General features: G+C 42.8%; 1 protein-coding gene across 1 annotated transcript in view; it reads left to right on the forward strand.

Moving 5' to 3' along the window:
• RAD51B (RAD51 paralog B) overlaps positions 1-22626 on the forward strand; it is a 619930-nt gene that overhangs the window by 561750 nt on the left and 35554 nt on the right. The window contains exon 9 of the mRNA XM_043472367.1: positions 3624-3727. Within this exon, the coding sequence (XP_043328302.1) occupies positions 3624-3727 (104 nt within the window). The remainder of the gene's footprint in view (positions 1-3623; positions 3728-22626) is intronic.

Genomic DNA, 22626 nt, shown 5'->3' on the forward strand with positions numbered 1-22626 from the left:
GAGGAGATTCAAGGGATTAGATCTGGTAGACAGAGTGTCTGAAGAACTATGGATGAGGTTTGTTACATTGTATAGGAGGCGTGCATACATGTATACACTGTATACATTGACCAAAACCATCCCAAAGAAAAAGAAATGCAAGAAGGCAAAGTGGTTGTCTGAGGGGGCCTTACAACTAACTGAGAAAAGAGAAGAAAAAGGCAAGGGAGAAAGGGAAAGATATACCCAACTGAATGCAGAGTTCCAGAGAATAGGAAGGAGATATAAGCCTTCTTAAGTGAATAGTGCAAAGAAATAGAGGAAAACAGTAGAATGGGAAAAATTAGAGATTGCTTCAAGAAAATTGGAGATACCAAGGGAACATTGATGCAAGGATGGGCACAATAAAGGACAAAAACAGCAAAGGCCTAACAGAAGCAAAAGAGATTAAGAAGAGGTGGCAAGAATACACAGAAGAACCGTACAAAAAAAAGATCTTCATGACCCAGATAACCACGATGGTGTAATCACTCACCTAGAGCCAGACATCCTGGAGTACAAAGTCAAGTGGGCCTTAGGAAGCATCACTACGAACAAAGAGAGTGAAGGTGATGGCAATCCAGCTGAGCTATTTCAAATCCTAAACGACGATGCTGTGAAAGTGCCACATTCAATATGCCAGCAAATTTGGAAAACTCAGCAGTGGACACAGGACTGGAAAAGGTCAGTTTTCATTCCAATCCCAAAGAAAGGTAATGCCAAAGAATGTTCAAACTACCACACAATTGAGCTCATTTCACACATTAGCAAAGTAATGCTCAAAATCCTTTAAGCTAGGCTTCAGCAGTACATGAACCGAGAACTTCCAGATGTACAAGCTGGATTTATAAAAGGCAGAGGAACCAGAGATCAAATTGCCAACATCCATTGGATCATAGAAAAAGCAAGAGAATTCTAGAAAAACATCTATTTCAGCTTCATTGACTACGCTAAAGCTTTTGTCTGTGTGGATCACAACAAACTGTGGAAAATTCTTAAAGAGATGGGAGTATCAGACCACCTTACCTGTCTCCTGAGAAACCTATTTGCAGGTCAAGAAGCAACAGCTAGAACTGGACACGAAACAACGATTTCCAGCCATGGCTGGGAACCCACTGGTGCTGCCTCCTGATCCCAAGCACTCTCACCAACTACTCGCATCCGTGATGGGGTTTTTGGTCCTGTTTATTACCATTCTTCTGTCCAAGTGTGGGCCTGATTCCCTGCGGAAACCGGGGCTTCCATCACAAGGATTTTCCCTAAGCACAGGGTTAGGATCAACGTGGTCAATAAATGGGCACATGAACATTTTTTTAAAACACCAAAAAAAAAAAAAAAATTGGGAAAGGAATATGTCAAGGCTGTATATTGTCACCCTGCTTGTTTAACTTCTATGCAGAGTACATCATGTGAAATGCTGGACTGGATGAGTCCCAAGCTGGACACTTCAGTCGTGTCTGACTCTGTGCGACCCCTTAGACGGCAGCCCATCAGGCTCCACCGTCCCTGGGATTCTCCAGGCAAGAATACTGGAGTGGGCTGCCATTTCCTTCTCCAATGCATGAAAGTGAAAAGTGAAAGTGAAGTCGCTCAGTTGTGTCCAACTCTTCCCGACCCCATGGACTGCAGCCTACCGGGCTCCTCTGTCCATGGGATTTTCCAGGCAAGAGTACTGGAGTGGGGTGCCATTGCCTTCTCCGCAGATATGCACATGATACCACTCTAATGGCAGAAAGTGAAAAGGAACTAAACAGCCTGTTGATGAGGGTGAAAGAGGAGAGTGGGAAAGCTGGCTTAAAACTCAACATTCAAAACTCTAAGCTCATGGTGTCTGGTCCCATTGCTTCATGGCAAATAGATGGAGAAAAAGTGGAAACTGTGACAGATTTTCTTTTCTTGTGCTCCAGAATCACTGTGGATGGTGACTGCAGCCATGAAATTAAAAGATGCTTGCTCTTTGGAAGAAAAGCTATGACAAACCTAGAGAGTGATTTAAAAAGTGGAGACATCACTTTGCCAACAAAGGTCCATGTAGTCAAAGCTATGGTTTTTCCAGTAGTCATGTTTGGATGTGAAAGTTGGACTATAAGAAAGGTTGAGTGCCTGAGGAATTGATACTTTCGAACTGTGGTGCTGGAGAAGACTCTTGAGAATCCCTTGGACAGCAAGGTGATCAAATCAATCTATCCTTAAGGAAATCAACACTGAATATTCACTGGCAGGACTGATGCTGAAGCTCCAATATTTTGGCCACCTGATGTGAAGAGCTGACTCATTGGAAAAGACCTTGATGCTGGGAAAGATTGAGGGTAGGAGGAGAAGGGGACGACAGAGGATGAGATGGTTGGATGTCATCACCAACTCGATGGACATGAGTTTGAGCAAACTCCAGGTATAGTGAAAGACAGGGAAATCTGGCGTGCTGCAGTCCATGGGGTTGCAAAGAGTTGAACATGCCTGAGTGACTGAACAACAACAAGCTTCAGACCATGCAGAGTTGGGAGAGCACCCTGAAAGATGGTGACCCAGAAAAGAGGACCAATTCCTATTTCACACAGATGGTGAACATGAGATGATGCCATGAGCGGGCAACAAATGAGACACTCAAGGCCTCATTTTGTTTTAGCTGATCCAGTGGACTTCAGGCTTTTGGTACATGGTCTCCTCGTTGGAAAGAGATAGCATTTCGAAGACACAGGCAGGCTACAAGTCTGCTGTGCCCCTCGGGCCAAGACTCATCTCATGGCCCAGGGCCAAAGTGAACACGGGAGCTTGGAGGAGACTTCAGGGTGCACTCCAGATGGGAGTCAGTGCTGACTTCTAAGTGATGGGACTTGTGAGCCTGCCGCTAACACAGAAGAAGAGAGAAGTGCAGGAATGGGTTCCTTCTGGTTATGTCAAGAGAGATCAGTGATGCTCTAGAGATGTCAGAGGGTAGCTGAAATACAACTTGGTATAGACTAGAAAGTCAGATAAAGTTTACTTCAGATCCTCCCCCTTATAGGAAAGTCTTAGGTTAAAGAATGTTTCTCTTGGGATAAGAATGTCTAATACAGATTAGATATGAAATGATGAGATCTTCCAGATTCCTCTTCTGGGTGCATGTATGTTCAGTGGTTGGAAAGGCATAGAAATTTTATATACATATGCCACCATTTCTATGTTGATAAGGGAAATTGAATTAAGAGTCTTATCAAGCTGGAAAAGTCTTACAACTTTATTAAACTGAGACTGTTTCATAACTGGCTCTTATTCTGTGTAGTCGAGTTATGCCTTTCTGCCGTGGATGTTGAGTAGCTTGATTTATTATTAGCAATGGCTCCAACCTGCCTTGCACTGCAACCTCTTATTGATATATAACTCTGTTATCTCTAAGCCCAGTGGTGGTTACTTTCACTGAGGCTGAAGGAAACCCATGCTGGTTTTTCTTTTGTCTCATATTCCTTAAACCTTTGCTTCCTTCTTTCCTTCATCAACTTTTGTAGTAGTGACCTGGGCTCCCGAGTACTGTCTGAGCAATGAACAGTGACTGGACTTTTGCTTAAGTGAAAGACCATGATGAGACCGGGTGTCCATAAGCATGCTTTTGTTCTGTTTCATTTCAGGCACTTCTGGATCTAGCTGTTTGACGGCTGCGCTAGGGAACACCTGGAGTCACAGTGTGAACACCCGGCTGATTCTCCAGTACCTTGGTTCAGAGAGAAGACAGGTGAGTGCTTGGACAATATTCTCTGACTGTCAAGGTCAGGGAACAAGATGTACCAGCAATCTGGATGTTCATCTTTTGAAAGCATTGGCCATGCTGTCTGTCCTGGGCCAACACTGTCAGAAGGTGGGTAAAGAAACCAGTCTCCCTGCCTACCTCAATAGCAATTCTAATAAGCTGGGAAGATAAGTCACACACAAGGAAAAAAAATACCAAAAATAGAGCGTTGCCCCCCAGTTTTTGCTAATAGCTTGGTGAGTGACCAAGGTTTCTACCCCGCAGGGATCTCCAACACTCTACCTCTAAAGGGTGAATAAATGATCATTTCTCTTAGCTAATGTTTGTTAAGGGCTAGATAATTTGTGTATAAATTGAATAATGATGATGCTTTTTCTTGAGGTTAGGATGTTTTGAAATCCTGAGGCCACACAGACTCTGCTAAGTGAATACACTCTTCTCCAGATCCTGGATACTTTTGCATTAACTCATAAACCAGTAGGTTAAAGTACTGAATGATGCCAGAAATTATCCAAAAGGGTAATGACTCTCTCAGAACTCTATTAATGCTGTCTATCCTGGACTCAGTTCCCCACTTATATCCAGAAAGGTTACTTTTTATGTCTTTCTTAATCTTCCCTCCCACTCCAAAGAAAGGAACACCACAGTTTGACCCCTTCCTTGAAGAGTTTCATAATTAGGAAGTTTATTTTTCCTGATATCTAACCTCAACTTTATCCTGCTATGTGGACCAGGCTCCATCTTGACCTCTCCTACAAGCAGGAGAAAGAAGACAGGGTGATTATTCTGTTTTGTTGGATGGGGCAGAATTCAGAACCCAGACTTGCCCATCTTGCTAAATATATAACAAATCCAACTTGTTAATGAAAGAGGCATGAAGTATCATGCTGGTGGTCCTTTCTGGAGAAGGTGGTGGAAAGGGAGCTGTTTCCCTTTACCTGCATTAGGTAAACTGGCTGTTTTTCAAGGAATCAAGAATCATCTAAAACAGACATGAGCCTTTACCTGTTGCAGACATAACTTTCTGAGTGCCCTTGGTTACAGACCAGAGACTTCTTCTTAGTTTGCTCAGGACTGTGTAAATAACATTCCAGCTCGATGATTGAGTCAGCCATGTTCTGAGAAGATAGAGCTGCTTGTTTTCACTGAAGGGAACATTCTTGAGTGTTCAGGCCCTGGCCTGCTGATTACCTCAGTGATACCTTTTCCCAGATGATTTAAGTATTCTGGGTTCTAAATCCATTACTTCTCTTTCAGTGGAACACGTTAAAAAATGTTCTGGTAGAACCTAATAACCTTCGGTTTGTACCTTAAGTTATAAATCATGTTAAATAAACCCTGTTTACAGCCATCAGGGATACCATTAAGGATTGTCAAGCACTCCTACCTAAACTCAAATTTGAGAAAGCAAAATTACTTGTGAATGCTTTCATTTTCATGGATCCTTAACTTTATGCCTTCAAAACTTGTAGTTTATCTCTGTTCTTGATTTTAGATGGTACACACGGATTTTCTGATTCAGTTTATTGTATATGGTACCATGGATTCCAGGTTCCCAGATCCCAGTTTTAGTAATTCTACTTAGCATTTATTAGTAAATAAAGAAGTCAGAGCCACATTTTCCTTTTCCTTTTGTTTTAGTAAATTAACTAGTTATTTCTATTTTGTCAGTGTCAACAGAAAGTAGTTGGCAGGCTACTGTTATTTGTGTACCTTTGGTGAGTGGAGGATTTGGGTGGCTCTTGGTTCTTGGCTCATAAGGTCAAATGCAGGCCACTAGTCACAAGAAGAACAGAAAGCAAAGCAGGGATAGATCAGTGACAGTCTATCAACTCCTATCCTATTAGGTCAGCAGCTTTATCTTAATCTACAAAGGACAACTTGTTACCATCATTATTCATCAATTGAGTGGAGTTAAATGTCTTTGAATCATGTTTGCACACAACAATCGGAAATTAAAGTAAAATATGACCAGTGTTCAAATGGCCAACCCAAGCAAAAGAATGTACATTTAATTAATTTATAGAAATGTACATGGCTTTTGGGACCAGTTGTTAAATGTGTGGCCTAACAACCAGGATAAATGTTGGTATTGAATACATGTCTCTATTTGATGACCTTATATCTTGCCTTAGCAGAGGGTGTACCTAGTGATTCACTGAGCCTTTCCTGTGGTCTTACTTCATGATCAAGTAGAAAAGCCATATGAAAGCCAAAAATTTTCTGGTATATGGGCACAAAATAAGATTTGAAAGCTACCTTTTAAGGTAATTGCACAAAATATTTCCTTTTAACTCAATTTAGTAGGAGAATTTGTCTGGATCATTCTAGGGTGGGCAGACCCATGGAGCACCAGCTACTTGGAGAGGATACCAGGATAGCTTTTTTTTTTTTTTTAAATGCACAGGTAGCGGCCACTAGACCAAAGGATCAAGGATATAGAATAAGGATTATGTTTTATCCCCTTTCTATGACACTGGGCTCTACAACAGGGCTCATGAATGTGAGGCTTAGTCTGAGACCACAGAGCTGGAAGAGGGTCAGGTCAAGCTGAGCAGATCCGCGAGGCGATTAACCCAAGAGTTGAATTGTATAGTCCAAGGCAAGGAGTCCGCCGTGGGTGATTATTTTCTTTACACCCTGGAAACTTTGTAAAATTATATAACCAAGAAAGAAATCTCCTTATCAGGGCACAAGCCAAGTTAATTCTCTTGTTTATTCTGCTTCAGGGTTGCAAAAAAAAAAAAAAAAAAAAAAACAACCACCCTTTTAAGAAGCTGGGAAACATTTTCTTTTGGACTAATTTAGCTTTTTTTCCATTTGACTTTTATTTACTCTTTCCCTCCTCTCCTTCAATCTTGCCCCACCCTTTTTGCAGCATTTTTATTCTTACCAAAGACATATCCTTAAAGTAGAGTTAAAATGACCTCTACTAGGTGTTTTGGTTTGCTCTTTTTTTTATATGCTCAAAAATATGTTTTGGTCCACTATATGTGTGGTGTGGGGATGCAAATAAGTAGAAGACACAGTTCCTGCCTTCAGGGTTCTTCCAGTCTAGTACAGGAGATGAACCAAAATGCAGTGAGGGAGTTAAAGAGCAGACTCCCGCTGAGGTCCTGTCACAGGCAGCGTTTGATTTGTGAACTAATAAGTGGTTAAAAACGACAACTGCTTTGAAGCCAGAGGAAGGTGAACTCCTCAGAGGCACATTCGTCTTTTCAGGAGAAGGTGGGACTTGAGTATCACTTTAAATCATCATTTCTCAAGCCCTGGCTGCACCTCCCACTCACCACAGGAGCATTTACAAAATACCAACGCCAGGGCTGCACCCCAACCAAGTAAATCAAAATCTCTGCTGATGGGGCTGAGAGTTGGTGTTCATTTTATTTATAACACTCCCTCCAGTGCTTCTACTCTGCAGCCAAGGTTGAAAATCTCTGCCTTAAATAGATCAAATTAGGTGAGTGAGAAAGGAAGGGGAAGATGTGGGAGGGAGGTCAAACAGCAAAAGAAGAGAAACAGAAGGACCGGTCACGTGTTCAGAAGATCCAGGCTGGGGGTTGCTTTTTAACAAAGCAGAGGGTTTGGGTCACACATTCATTTGATACACCTTTATTTAATCACCTCTTGTCTGCCAATTTGTGTGTAAGATGCTAGAGGTTCAAAGTGTAAGTGGATGTCCTGTAGTTGTTCACAGATAAGCATCTAAGGAGTACGTGCTGTACCAGCATCATGCATCCCGTGAGCATAGGGGAGGCGGCGGCTGCTACAACAAAGGAAAACCATGAATGAGGCAGCGGCACATAGAATGGATCAGCTAAGGACTCCTTTGGGGCAGCTCTTATGGTAACCAGGTGCCTTGTAACAAGGGACTGGAAAAGTTAGAATGAGGGTGGTTATACTTGAAAGAATGATGAAAAAACTTGATGAAATATTCATACTATTTCTCATCAGATCCTCATGTAGTCTGTTCATACAAACCACATATGGGATTATATAAATTTTTAAGTGCCCTGGAAGGAGTAATGAAGTAAATTAATCCCAACTAAGCTTTACACCCCCTTGATGAAATAAATATTATGACTCTCTTATTTCAACAAATTGGAGAGAGGTAACTTTTTTCATATAGGAGGTTTATTTAAATGGGCTTTATAATAATATTTCATCTTCTGCTTAGAAGGCACTCTGAAGTTACAGAACACTGGAGGGAAGAGCCTAAAGACCAATCCTATTACTCAAACTGATTCTTACTTGAATCCTTAGGCTTTTTCGAAGTCCCTGGTAATTTTGCATCTTGAAAGTATTTAGTGTTTCCTTTCTGATGACGGAATTCTTCACTCAGTATCCATTTTGTGTTTTGAAAGACTCAAACCCCATCGCTGTGAAGATTTTGTAATGCGTGCATGCTCAATTGTGTCCAACTCTTTGTGACCTGGTGAAGGCGGTGACTGAATCTTAACTGTGTACCCTCAGAGGCAAGACAAATGCTTGACACTCACACATTCAATGCATATATTTTGGAAAAAAAAAAAAGAAACTCTTTGCATCCACACATGAACACAATCTTGAGGAAGAAGGATATACTGCCTATTTAGAATCACTCTTCCCCATAGAATTTGAATTTTCCACTGTAAAAGTTCCTTTAAATTATTAGTAATAGTCATTTTTAAAGGTGAGCATCAAATCTTATAATTCAAGCAGATACTTCTATAGATATACTGTAAGAATACTGAGTACAGGAATATCTTTTTGCAGAACCTGCCTGCTGGGGGCTGTAGGAGAGTGGGAGCCAGGCTTCCCTTGAAATCCTAGCTGGAATTCCTTTGTGTAAGCAAGCCAGAGGCCTAAACACAGGCCCAGGCGGAGCACAGGAGGAGTCCTGCAGCTGCTCTCACGGAACAGGCAGCCAGGGGACTTTGGCCCCAGGGAAGGATAAGAAATCTTTGCTGCTATCTTCCACAGGTCTTAAGTTCTCTACTCTGTGGTTGGAAAGGCTTAATGAAGGACTGAAAAACTGAAAGAAAAGATGATAAATCTTTTCTCCCAGATAAACTGAAGGGCAGATTTGGGGCAAGAATGTCAAACATACATCCCTATTCACCCAAACAAAGACAGAGATTGGAGATGATGTTTTGCCTGATGTTAAGTCAGTTTTATAAACCTTTATGAACCTCTACCTTTGTAAAACGGCTCCAGGGCACTCATCTTGTTTGTTCCTTTATTTTCTGCCCAACTCATCTGCTTTTCTTAAGCAAAGAGACTGCTGTATTTGTTTTTTTTTTCAATGGTGACTCGATCCAGCCAGAGAAGTTTGGCTGTGCTGCAGGGGTGGGAGAAATGTCTTTTTAAGCATAAATATCTGCAGAAATAGCAGAGGGAACAGAGAATCCCAGCCAAGTACATTGCCTTGGGTATAAATGTGCCCTCCCTTCCAGAGCCTCTCATGTGTGAAGTCTAAGCCACTGCTCATACTCTTCCATCAGAAGTGCTCTAACAGCCATTGAGAGTCTGGGAGAATGTATGAAAGGGGACCCCAAAATGGGGACTTTTAAGAGGATTCTTTTTTCAGGTCACCAGGTAAGTGTATTAAAATCTGAGGAAATCTCACCTGAAAGTAGACAGTAACAGCAAATGAATGCAGTGAACTAAGACTCACAGAGCAGAAAGACAGGTTCTGACCTAGAAAGGGTAGCTCACATACCCAAATGCATGCTTCCTGTTTCTATCTCCACGTTTGAAATAAAAATATAATTATCTTTCCCACCACTTACCAAAAAAACCTAAACTCCATGGGGCTCCCTTTGAAAAAAAATCAATGTGCTCCCAAAATCACTCCTTGTGAATGCGCTAAAGTAGAGAAAACTTTTCCCTTTTCCAATGAAGAGGTTCCATTGGAAATTGACAGTTTAAAATGTACTTTGCACAACTGCCCCCATGCTTCTGATGGGGGTGCCCCTTTCAGATACTTTGCACATGAAAGACCACAGACCTCTGCTGAGGAAGAGTGCTCATGTCCCTAGGAGATTTTGAGCCACTTGAGGTCAATAGAAGTTTAAAGAAAAATCAAACCAAAGCAAGAGTTGAGGAACCAGCATAAAGTTTTAAATATCTTTTTTTTTTAATTAAATAGAGTTGCAATATTAATTGTTGCCACCCTTTCAAAAAGGTTAAGTACCTTTAACACCAGAAAGTAGAAAGAATATGTCTGTGAATAAAGAATACTGCTATAAATTGAATATATTTGTTTTTATGAAAGACTTAGTACATGTCTTCATTTCTCTCTTTGAGGATCACAGTCTCTGACGGTCAGGGGCTGAATGAGTGGTCCAGTCACTGAGTGTTTAGGTGACTTCCCCTGTGATGAACCACTCATTTCACCGGTGTTTTGTTACCTCCGTCATTCTCCTCCAGCACTGACTAGTTTTATTTTTACGACACTGTCTGGCACCAAATCTCCTTATTCAGTGACCCTCCCAGTTCTCACTTGCCAAGTAAACCAGAGTAAATAGGTGAATGAGAGATTTCTAGAGAAATCTCAGCTGTGGCAGGAAGTAGAAGAGACTCAGGGCTTTGGAATCAAACTGAAGGCTTCATTGTCAGGCTTGGGAAACAACAGAGGAAACAACTATAAGATCTCGTGGACAAGGCAGTGACCTGGGAGTCAAGGATGCTGATAATTAGTTGGCTTATTTGAAAATGAAGGTTGGACAGAACGTTGTATTTTAGCCTTAGTTGGTTAGCTATAGAAAGTGAAGTTGCTCAGTATGTCCAACTCTTTGCAACCCCATGGTTAGCTATGAGTGAGGAAAAAAACAGGGTTATTTGGTTAGGAGAAACAAAGGGGAACAAAGGATTCCATATCTCTATAAAGTGTAAACTGATTTACAAATGAACCAGCACTTTCACTAGAACAAAACCATTTAGAATATGACAGTGTCCCACCTGAGATACCCTCTAGGAATCATCTCATCCAGTGATTATCAACTACAGTGGGAGGGAGGCTTAAGACGGAGGGGATGTATGTAAACTTATTGCTGATTCACGTTGTTGTGCAACAGAAACTAACACAACATTGTAAAGCAATTATCCTCCAATGAGCAAAATAAAAAATAACAAAATTTAAAACAAGAAAACAAGCAAAATCCCAAGTGTTCATTAACAGTGAAGATACCTAGGCCCTGCCCTCAGTGACCACTCAGAGAGGGCAAGCGCTTTCGGTGATTCTCATAGGAGTGGTCTTCAGACCCATAGTCTATTCTAGTCCCTTCATCACAGGGTGAACAATTAGGGGTGACTTCTTCAGGATCACACAACTAGTACACAGTAGAAATGGAAGTGGAGTTAAATTCTCTCAACTTCTAATCTGCTACTGTTTTCACTTTGCCAACTTTTAGTAAGAAAACTGGGCAAAAAAGTCCCCAACCCAGTCAAATTACTATGTTTGCAGACGATGTGATATTTATATTCCCTCTGACTTTCAGTGGTTCATAAAAAGTTTCTACAGAACTCTACAGAAAAATATTTTTGAAAGGTACCATCCCACCCCGCACTGCAATGAATTATCAGCCTTTTAAATGCTTGGGCCCAGACATGTGCGTAAGTGACTTTTTCCAAGTTGAATCTCACTATGAGCATGGACTTCCCAGTTGAATGACTTACAGACAACATCCTGCAAACAGGGCTGGCTTCTCTGCCCCTCTCCTGCAAATGATCTTTTGTGCTCATGGAGGGTCACCCTTAAAATCTTGAGCTTCCTGTGGCCTATCTTCATAGGCTAGATGTGCTCAATGGTTTTTGAGAACTGGAGTTGTCTGTCTGGTTTTCTCAACATGGGAGGAAACTTCATAGCTATATTTTTTAAGTGTTTGCATCTTTAGTTTGAGAAGTCAGAGTGGGACAGAGCAAAGAAGGCAAGAAGTAGCCCACGTGGGGACCTGTTTTCTACCATCATGGGGTCCCACTGTTTGGTAGTGAAAAATATCCTTTCTCCATTTCAGTGCTCTAGGCAACACTAATTTAAAGCCTCTTTTATTTCCAGGAATGGAAGGAAGTTCTTTGTGGGCATCAGATTTGATAATACCACATGCATTTTTCCATTAACTTCGACAAGAACCTTTTAGTATACATCTCATCATCTTCCTTTTTACAAATAGATAAACTGGGCTAAGAGGATAATCCAAGCCTATGCCCCAGCCAGTAACGCTGAAGAAGCTGAACGGTTCTATGAAGACCTACAAGACCTTTTAGAACTAACACCCAAAAAAGATGTCCTTTTCATTATAGGGGACTGGAATGCAAAAGTAGGAAGTCAAGAAACACCTGGAGTAATAGGCAAATTTGGCCTTGGAGTATGGAATGAAGCAGGGCAAAGGCTAGTAGAGTTTTGCCAAGAGAATGCACTGGTCATAGCAAACACCCTCTTCCAACAACACAAGAGAAGACTCTACACGTGGACCTCACCAGATGGTCAACACCAAAATCAGATTGATTATATTCTTTGCAGCCAAATATGGAGAAACTCTATACAGTCAGCAAAAACAAGACCAGGAGCTGATTGTGGCTTAGATCATGAACTCCTTATTGCCAAATTCAGACTTAAACTGAAGAAAGTAGGGAAAACCACTAGACCATTCAGGTATGACATAAATCAAATCCCTTATGACTATACAGTGGAAGTGAGAAATAGATTTAAGGGACTACATCTGATAGACAGAGTGCCTGATGAACTATGGACGGAGGTTTGGGACATTGTACAGGAGACAGGGATCAAGACCATCCCCATGGAAAAGAAATGCAAAAAGGCAAAATGGTTGTCTGAGGAGGCCTTACAAATAGCTGTGAAAAGAAGAGAAGCGAAAAGCAAAGGAGAAAAGGAAAGATATTCCCATTTGAATGCAGAGTTCCAAAGAATAGTCAGGAGAGATAAGGAAGCCTTCCTCAGTGATCAATGCAAAGAAATAGAGGAAAACAACAGAATGGGAAAGACTAGAGATCTCTTCAAGAAAATTAGAGATACCAACGCAACATTTCATGCAAAGATGGGTTCGATAAAGGACAGAAATGGTATAGACCTAACAGAAGCAGAAGATATTAAGAAGAGGTGGCAAGAATACACAAAAGAACTGTACAAAAAAGATCTTCATGACCCAGATAATCACGAAGGTGTGATCACTCACCTAGAGCCAGATATTCTGGAATGTGAAGTCAAGTGGGCCTTAGACAGCATCACTACAAACAAAGCTAGTGGAAGTGATGGAATTCCAGTTGAGCTATTTCAAATCCTGAAAGATGATGCTGTGAAAGTGCTGCACTGAATATGCCAGCAAATTTGGAAAACTCAGCAGTGGCCACAGGACTGGAAAAGGTCAGTTTTCATTCCAATCCCAAAGAAAGGCAATCCCAGAGAATGCTCAAAGTATCACACAACTGTACTCATCTCACACACTAGTAAAGTAATGTTCAAAATTCTCCAAGCCAGGCTTCAGCAATATGTCAATCGTGAACTTCCAGATGTTCAAGCTGGTTTTAGAAAAGGCAGAGGAACCAGAGATCAAATTGCCAACATCTGCTGGATCATCGAAAAAGCAAGAGAGTTCCAGAAAAACATCTATTTCTGCTTTATTGACTATGCCAAAGCCTTTGACTGTGTGGATCACAATAAACTGTGGAAAATTCTAAAAGAGATGGGAATACCAGACCACCTGACCTGCCTCTTGAGAAACCTGTATGCAGGTCAGGAAGCAACAGTAAAAACTGGACATGGACCAACAGACTGGTTCCAACTAGGAAAAGGAGTACATCAAGGCTATATATTGTCACCCTGCTTATTTAACTTATATGCAGAGTACATCATGAGAAACACTGGGCTGGAAGAAGCACAAGCTAGAATCAAGATTGCCGGGAGAAATATCAATAACCTCAGATATGCAGATGACACCACCCTTAGGGCAGAAAGTGAAGAGGAACTAAAAATCCTCTTGATGAAAGTGAAAGAGGAGAGTGAAAAAGTTGGCTTAAAGCTCAACATTCAGAAAACTAAGATCATGGCATCTGGTCCCATCACTTCATGGGAAATAGATGGGGAAACAGTGGAAACAGTGTCAGACTTTACTTTTTGGGGTTCCAAAATCACTGCAGATGGTGATTGCAACCATGAAATTAAAAGACCCTTACTCCTTGGAAGGAAAGTTATGACCAACCTAGACAGCATATTAAAAAGCAGGGACATTACTTTGCCAACAAAGGTCCATCTGGTCAAGGCTATGGTTTTTCCAGTGGTCATGTATGGATATGAGAGTTGAACTGTGAAGAAAGCTGAGCGTTGAAGAATTGATGCTTTTGAACTGTGGTGTTGGAGAAGACTCTTGAGAGTCCCTGGGACTGCAAGGAGATCCAACCAGTCCATCCTAAAGGAGATCAGTCCTGGGTGTTCATTGGAAGGACTGATGCTGAAGCTGAAACTACAGGACTTTGGCTACCTCATGTGAAGAGTTGACTCATTGGAAAAGTCCCTGATGCTGGGAGGGATTGAGGGCAGGAGGAGAAGGGGGAGACAGAGGGTGAGATGGCTAGATAGCATCACCGACTCGATGGACATGAGTTTGGGTATACTCCGAAAGTTGGTGGTGGACAGGGAGGCCTGGTGTGCTGCAATTCATGGGGTTGCAAAAAGTCGGACATGACTGAGCAACTGAACTGAACTGAACTGAACTGTATATCCAGTAGTAGTATTGAGATTTGAAGCAAAGTTTGTGTTAACTCTGGAGCTTAAGTGTTTTTGGCTATACCATATTCTCTAAGATGAAGGAATTTATTTTTAATTTAGAAATGACTTGAGATGCTAGAAAACGAAGCCTTGTCTTAGTGATGATTCTTTTGGCTTGTAATGAATAGCTCTTATTATCTTTCTGTCTGATTTTTCCCTGGGGAATGTCTGGATACTGAGTGTCATTGAGCTTACCTCCAAAGTTTACTGAATTGCATATTAGAACAGCACTTCTGCTTTGGGGCAGGGACATTAGGAAGTATTAGATAATGGGCTGCTTCTTGCTTTTTTCTCTTACTCTTGCCATTATTTGGCTTGTGACTTCTGGCATGTGACTGATTCAGAAAGATACTTGCCCGGTCCGTGTACATGATTTGAAAAACATAGTTTGTCACACATATGAACCAAGGAGGTCCAACTTAGAGAACTCATTGTCTGGTTGGTTGCTGTGGATGGTAGAGTGTGCTTGCCTGAGCCTGTGGCCTCTGCTTCTCTCCTAGGGATCTGCATGGTATGATGCCGGTTTGCGTTTCAGTCTAATTGGAGCAGTGCATGGGGTGGGGCTTCAGACCCTTCCAAAATCTTAATGGCTTATGAAATTAGGTGTAGGGGTGTGGGAAGCAGACAAAGCATTTGCATGATGGAGATGTGAGGGGAAATGAATCAAGCATGTCTCTAGAATTCTATTTGAATATATATGTCTGATTGTATGACCATAATATTTTATGATATGCTAAACATTATCTAATGCATGATTGGTTGTCAACTACAGTATAACTCATTGAGCTTTCCTGATTTCTGCTGATCTAAGTAATTTGGGATTTTCAGTTCCCAGAATTGACATACTCACTCCTTCCTTCCCTCAACCTTTTCCTACACTGTTGATCCTCTCTCCACACCCACCTCTCCAGTCACCTTCAGATTTTTAAACCAGTCAATGACTGCTGGCAACTGCCTTAGAGTTCAAATGCTTGAAGCAGAGATTTTTGCACAGAGGGTCTCTTTCTGAAAGTTTCCCTTCTTGGCTTGGCAAAGCTTAAGAGTTCTGGCGTCTAGGACAAAGAACATGTGTGCTGGAGTCTTGGACCCTTGTTTTATTGTTACCAAAGGGATCATGATTTGGTGAACACCTTTGGAGAGCCAAGCTACAGTGGTCCTACCCATGCCTACTTTCTGAATCCTCGGCTCAGAACTGGCAGTGAGCGACTGAGCCGAGATCATGATCCATGACTCTTTAAGTAACAGACTTCCCTGTGTGTCACACTTCCAGAAAGAGACACATCAGTATAAACCTGTAAACGTTAGAAGTGAGGCATCTGGTGTGTCAGGAAGGGATTGAGCACAAATCACCCTGCACAGCCCTGACTTTCTGGTTGCTTTGCTCAGCCTTCCCACCCATTTATTGTGTTTCCTTTGTGCCAGTCACTCTCGTAAGTCCTTTGTGGGCATTTTCTTGTTCAAGCCTCACAACTATTCTATGAGAGAAGTATTACTTGGTATACTTTAAGATAAGTGTATTGAGGTTTACAGAGTTTTTAAAAACTGCTCTGAATCACATGGCTTCCAAGGGGTGCCCCCCCCCATACATACACACTCTCTTCCCTACAGCCCTCTCTTCTTAACCATTATCCTATACTGAAAATGTTAGCCGCTCAGTTGTGTCTGACTCTTTGTGACTCCATGGACTGTAGCCCACAAGCCTTCTCTGTCCAAGGAATTCTTCAGGCAAGAATCCTGGAGTGGGTTGCCATTCTCTTCTCCAGGGTATCCTGCCAATCCAGTGATCGAACCCAGGTCTCCTGCATTGCAGGCAGATTCTTTACCATCTGAGCCACCAGGGAAGCCCATCCTGTACTGAAGCCCATGTTAATATAAGATTATTCATGCACACTGCTTGGAAGTAATTGCAGAACATTTCTCCAATCAGTCACTGTGGTGTGGCCACCTTCAATGTTTGAACCAGGGAGAATGCTGCCTTCCAAGAATGGACTGAGTCTTTGCCTTGAGAGAGCTTTGTATATCTCTGTTAAATAATCCCTAGTTATTTCCTATGATGATGTGGCTCTGGGTAGCTACAGAACACCCTTGAGGAAGAATGAGCTCCATGGGACATGTTCAGCTCCTCTGAACCTCACCATCCAGTCAGGGGACAGCCTGGCCCTTCCTCTCTCAACTGCTAAGTTCTGGCCTTTCCAGCCGGTTTCTTTTTCACATTGTGATTTGGCTTCAGTGTTCTGCCATGTTCTGTCAAAGCTGAAAAATATAGTCTCTGTGGAGTCTTGCTCATGCTGGAGACAGATCTGTGCCCACCTGTTCATGGTCTCTTCCAGTGGGAACCTGCAGGCCAGGAGGTACAGTGGCAGAGACATCCCTTCCCTCATGGATGATACAGCTTGACATATAAGCCATCTCTGCCTCTTTACACTTTCCTTGCAAAGTCACTTTCCCCACGGAGTAGTCAGTGCCATGTTTTACATTTACAGCCTTCCTGAGTTGTCTGTTTCTCTCTGAAAACGTTATTCTGCCCCTGCTGAGGAAAATTTGGTCACTGTCTAGTGAAATGGGAAGACTCGGACAGTTCTGTGTTCTCTTATGGGGGCCTCCTTAAAATACAAGTGCAGTAGACCCAGTGTGGCCTCTTCCCCTTCCACAGGCACACTTATACCATGCTGTTTTCTCTTGTTTATAGCTAGACAGTATTCTTTCCAGACACACTGCCCTATACCAGCCACACATGGAAAGTTAGGCTCTTCTTTGTGACTGGTCTCCACTTTCTACCTGTGACTAACCTTACACTCTGGGACTAACCTTACGTGTTTATAGCCCTCACTCTGAGATCCGTGGGACAGCCTCTGCTAAGAGCATGTCAGCATTTCATCCCATTGCCTGGAGAAGAATAGTTCTTCCCAGGAGCCAGCCTTTAACCTATTAAACAGCAGACGTTTCTACCAGAGGCTTCATTTGTCTCTAGGACCCCTGTGCATAGGGAGTCTCATTACACGCTGTGGTTGTCCAAAAGCCAAGTATTTGCAAAGAAAACCCACAGAGACAAGTTGGCTGAGTGACGGCCATAGCATCTGTGAAGTCTTGGTCACTTTTTTTTTCCCCTCTCCTAAAAATTGAATATTTTCCCTCAGTTAAGAAATGGTATACATTACAGCTTTAAAGTCTTTTGCAATAAATCTTCTAGGGTCTGCAGTTGTAATAATAGTCCTTTGTGTATGCTCTAACCATAGACATGGATCCTCTTATAACTCTTCTATTTTTATCTAGACTAGACCATTAAGTGTTTGATACTCCCTTTTCCTGCCATCCTTTTCTCCCTGCTTCTTCCTTTTCTACCTTCAGATCTTTGCCGGTTAGATGTGTGTGCCAAATGCTGAGGATATGAAGTCAAATGAGTCTGATTTCCCACCCCAGAAAACCATACAGCAGAAGGAAGATGCCTAGTAGAGAGTGACAGACATAAATATCAATATATACAGGAAGGAACTAAGGGAACTTCAATGGAGGACAGAGTGGTCATCAGTATTGGGATGCTCAGAACCCTCAGCAGGGAAGACATGGTCGGGGAGGATTCAGAGGAGGGTACAATGTTTAAGTTAAGACTTGAAAGGCATATCAGTACTGGCCAGGTAGGTGGGAAAGAAGGCTGAGGAAGCTGTATGAACAAAGGCTCCAGGGTGGGAACTGCAAATGGTCCTTCTTTAGTGCTACTGGGAAGAGGATATGGGTGTCTGTGCAATGGGTAGGGGTTGGGGGAACTGAGGCCTATGTAGGGAGATAAAGCAAGGGAAGATAGGACAGATTAGACTTGACTCTGAGACTTAGAAGCCCCCTTGAGAGGCTTCCAGCAGGGCTGTGACATCAGATTTATACTCTGCAAGGTGCTCTTGAGCAGGAGTTTGCCATATGGGTTTGGAAGCATTTGAAATTAAATGCAAAGAAATGAGGGCCTGAATGGGAACAGTGGCCACTGAGATGGAGAAGAAGGAAAAGAGATGCAATGACTAGGAGGCAGGATCAAAGCATTCTAGCACAGTGATTGGCTCTGGAAGGAGGTTGGAAGGAGGGTCATTTCTGATGTAAGTGAGTAGATGAGGTTATTGTTCATCTACTCACAGACTGGGCCAGTCCAGGAGATGAGCAGGCCTGGGAGGGGGACAAGAGCTGGCCTTGCCCAGAACACATGCCATTCCCTACTTATGGGACAGAGCAGTGATTTCCCCTCCTCCACCAGACCTCAGTGACTGTCATCAGAGATTAGGCTGGAGATCAGAAGGGATTCTTAATAACTGTGCAGAATCTTAGGTCTAAATGTTCTCTTCCCCCTGCTGACCTCACACCATCTCTTCCAGCCCATCATTCCCTTCTTCCCAACCTTCAGTGCTATTTCCTTCTATTAGAACCCTGGTTTCCATAAAGAGACAGTGGTCATCAGAATATGCAGGAAATGAAGTTTGGAAACACATGCTGGGGAAAGTGAGGACACGTGTATCTCCTGCTCCAGGGAATTCTGGCAAACTTCAGGTCTAGAGGTGTAGAATCAGTAACTAGTTTGGAGAACTACCAATTTAGGCTTCAGAGTTTTGTTTTTTAAAGATCTTCATCTGCAAATTGGGAAGCAAGAGGCCCTGCCTTGTTGGGTCCCACCAGTCAATTGCTTCTTTGTTCTCAGATACACTCCCTGCCTTTCCTCTGCTCAGGTTAGTACCACAGGGAACTGACCATGTGATCTGCCTTTCCCAGCTCCCTTTCCATTGATTCTGCTTAGTTTGGGGCCCTGGAGGGAGAATGAAGAGCAGAGATATGGGAGAACCCACATATTTCTGCCTCCCTCTCTCTTTTTAACAGCGATGTCTCCAATGACCCCAATTCCTCCTCCATGATCCCTTTGTATGGGCTTCTAGATGGCGCTAGAGGTAGAGAACCCATCCATGCAGGAGATGTGAGAGACATGGGTTCAATCCCTGGGTCAGGAAGATCTCCTGGAGCAACCCACTCCAGTATTCTTGCTTGGAGAATCCCATGGCAGAGGAGCCTGGAGAGCTGCAGTCTGTAGGGTTGGAAAGTGCTGGACATGACTGAGCAACTGAGCACAATCCCTTTGTGGACGCAGCTCTGTGAAGAGCTGGAGATGGGCAGCTCCATCCTCTGAGCCCTAACAGCAGCACCCCTTCCTTTGTTACTCCAGCCCTAGGGGTGACGGTGGCTTCTTACTGTTGCTAGTCTCTTTGTTGCTTCACTGTTCCTTATTCTCCTTTCACGCTCTTCCAACACATTTGTAACTAGTTCTAAACATTAAACTCTCTCTCTTAAACTACCTGGGGTGAGTCCCATTTTTCTGATGGACCTTGACTAACATGGTCTACATGAGCACATGGATATGAGACCCTAAATAGTCTCCATTGGTTCTGTTCCCCAAAGGGCTCCTCTGTCTGCCATGATTCTCCAGTCCTGAGAGCTGGGTTCCTGGACTGGGCTGTCTTGGAAGGCAAGCATTTTGTGCAGTGCTTCTTGAATGGCATGAGAAAAGGAGCTCTCTTGGCTCAGTCTCTTTCCTGTGGGATTTTCCAAAACTTTCCAGATGTATCTAAGCTCAGGAAACATTTTAATGGCTGGAAATAATGCCTCATGGGGGCTTGGGGGCTTGAAACCCACAGAACACCTAAAAGAGGTGTGTTGAAATATTTCATGGCCTGTGTGTACATATCCAGACCCTGCCTCTCCCTCGTTGGAAGCCTGGCAGGCTCCCTTCCTCGTCGTGGAAGAGGAGTTGGCATTCTCTGAATGCACGGATCAGAGGAGCAGCTCTGAAGGTTGGAATTCTCTCCAGGAAGGACAGGATGATTAAGTGGTTAACTATGTAGCTGGATACTAATTCAGATTCCACCTCTGATTCTATAAGGAGAATTCTATTGTCCCCTTCTAAGGCCAATAATAATGACTATAAGACTGATCTGGTAGTGGTGGTGTAGCCACTAGGTCATGTCTGACTTTTGCAACCCCATGAACTGCAGCCCTCCAGGCTCCCCTGTCCAGCGGATTTCCCAAGCAAGAACACTGGAGTGGGTCGCCATTTCCTTCTCCAATGCAGGAAAGTGAAAAGTGAAAGTGAAGTCGCTCAGTCATGTCCAACTCTTCATGACCCCATGGACTTCAGCCTACCAGGCTCCTCCGTCTATGGGATTTTCCAGGCAAGAGTACTGGAGTGGGCTGCCATTGCCTTCTCCTCATAGTTCCTAGCCTATAACAAATATACATACATAGCCCTTTGTCTTCACCTCTAAGTACCTAGAAGGAAGATTCTCCATTGTGAAAACAGGTAATGATATTTTAGAATTACTTTCTAGCTTTGTTTCTAATTAGATGCGTGATCTTGGGCAGAGGACTCTGAGTCACAGGTTCTATAAAATAGATCTAGAAGATGAAGCAGTGCCATGTTCTACCTCAATTACTATTTTGTACAATGGGAACATTCTTCATTATTTATGGTAGGGCTTGCCACACTGCTTGTGCTGAACCATGGGATACAACCCTAGCACTCTGCACAGTTATTAATATTTATTTGGTTAATGACTTCCTCTTGTAATGTTTCTTGACCAGTGGTCAGAAGAATACCTCTTGGAATCCACTAGTAGAACTTGTTAACTTTCAGATTCCTGGGCCCTCCTAGACTAAATCAGCAGCACTGGGGGATAGTCCTAGATATCTGCATGTTTTATACATTGCCCAGGTGATTCTTAGATACACTGGGTCCAAGATCCACTGCCAGCTGATAGCACATGGTGTCCTCTGTAATATGAATTACTTTAACTCTCTTTACTCTTTGTATCCAGTCTGCAAGGTCTTAGCTCAGGGTCTGCCACTAACTGGATGACTTGGTCACACGTTTTCATCTCTGATGACCCAGATGGCAAAGAACCTGCCTGCAGTGTAGGATACCCGGGTTCAGTCCTCAGATTGGGAAGATCCCCTGGAAAAGGGACTGGCTACGCACTCTGGTATTCTCACCTGGAGATTTCCATGGACAGAGGAGCCGGGCAGGCTACAGTCCATGGGGTAGCAAAGAGTCAGACACGACTGAGCAACTTAAACTTTTCATCCCTCTAGGACTGTTTTCTTATTTATAAAATGCGGGGGCTGGAATATCAGTCTCTAAGGAATCCTTGGGTTCTAACAGTCTGTGATGGTAGTTCTCTGGTGACTTGTTAGAGTTCCAGAATCAACCTTAGCAAATCCAATTTCTTGAGTCCCTACTATGCCCTGGGCATTGTGCAACTTTTACATATTCTTTAGTTTTTTCTTTACAGTAACCTATGATATTAGCACTATTATTAATCACTCTTGACACTTAAGGAACTGAGGCTGGGAAAAGTGAAGCAGCTTGTCCAAGTCTGCTTAGCTAACAAGGGGAACCGCAGTGAACTGGGATTAAACTGGGGTCATAAACACATGAATAATTGCCGGAGTTGCTGTTGCCCCCATGACTTCGAAAGGCCTGGGGCTTGTCCAGTGTGCCTTTCACTCACTCTATGTTCTATTCTCCCAGCAAAGAAGCCTGGTTTTGGTTTCCTTAGATGTTTACTTGGCCTCTTGCTTAAGCATTTGCCTTTCCTACTCAGTAACAGTGAAAGGACCTTAAAAAAAAAAAAAAAATCCCAGGGCTGGAAACATTTTGTTTCCTACAAAAAGAATATTTTGCAGCCAGCTCTGTGGTCGAAAGTATTTTTCCTGTGGTCTAGGGATGGGTTGGATCCCATCTCTTCTTGGCTAGTGTCTGAGAACTTAGCCCATGGCTTCCCATCAAGTTAGCACACAGTACGCTGTGTTTTTTTAAATGAGTGTCTAGTGATGTTGAGTGTGTGCACAAGTGGACGGATCCGTTTATCTGGGTGTATAAGAATGTGTACATGTACCTCTGGCCTTTCCAGGGCAGAGAGAACCTAGGAATGGTTTTCCACATACTGCACACATCAACATAGCTTTTAAGGTTTCATCACTCACACGACAACCAAACAAATTCAGATGCTGACAAAATCAGAAGAGAGTGATATGTGAGCCTTATGTGGATTTGCAAGTAATTAGAAAGCCAAGGGAATATGAGATTTTGACCTGT

This window comes from Cervus canadensis, chromosome 6 (genome assembly GCF_019320065.1).
Source record: "Cervus canadensis isolate Bull #8, Minnesota chromosome 6, ASM1932006v1, whole genome shotgun sequence".
In the NCBI taxonomy this organism is placed as follows: Eukaryota; Metazoa; Chordata; class Mammalia; order Artiodactyla; family Cervidae; genus Cervus; species Cervus canadensis.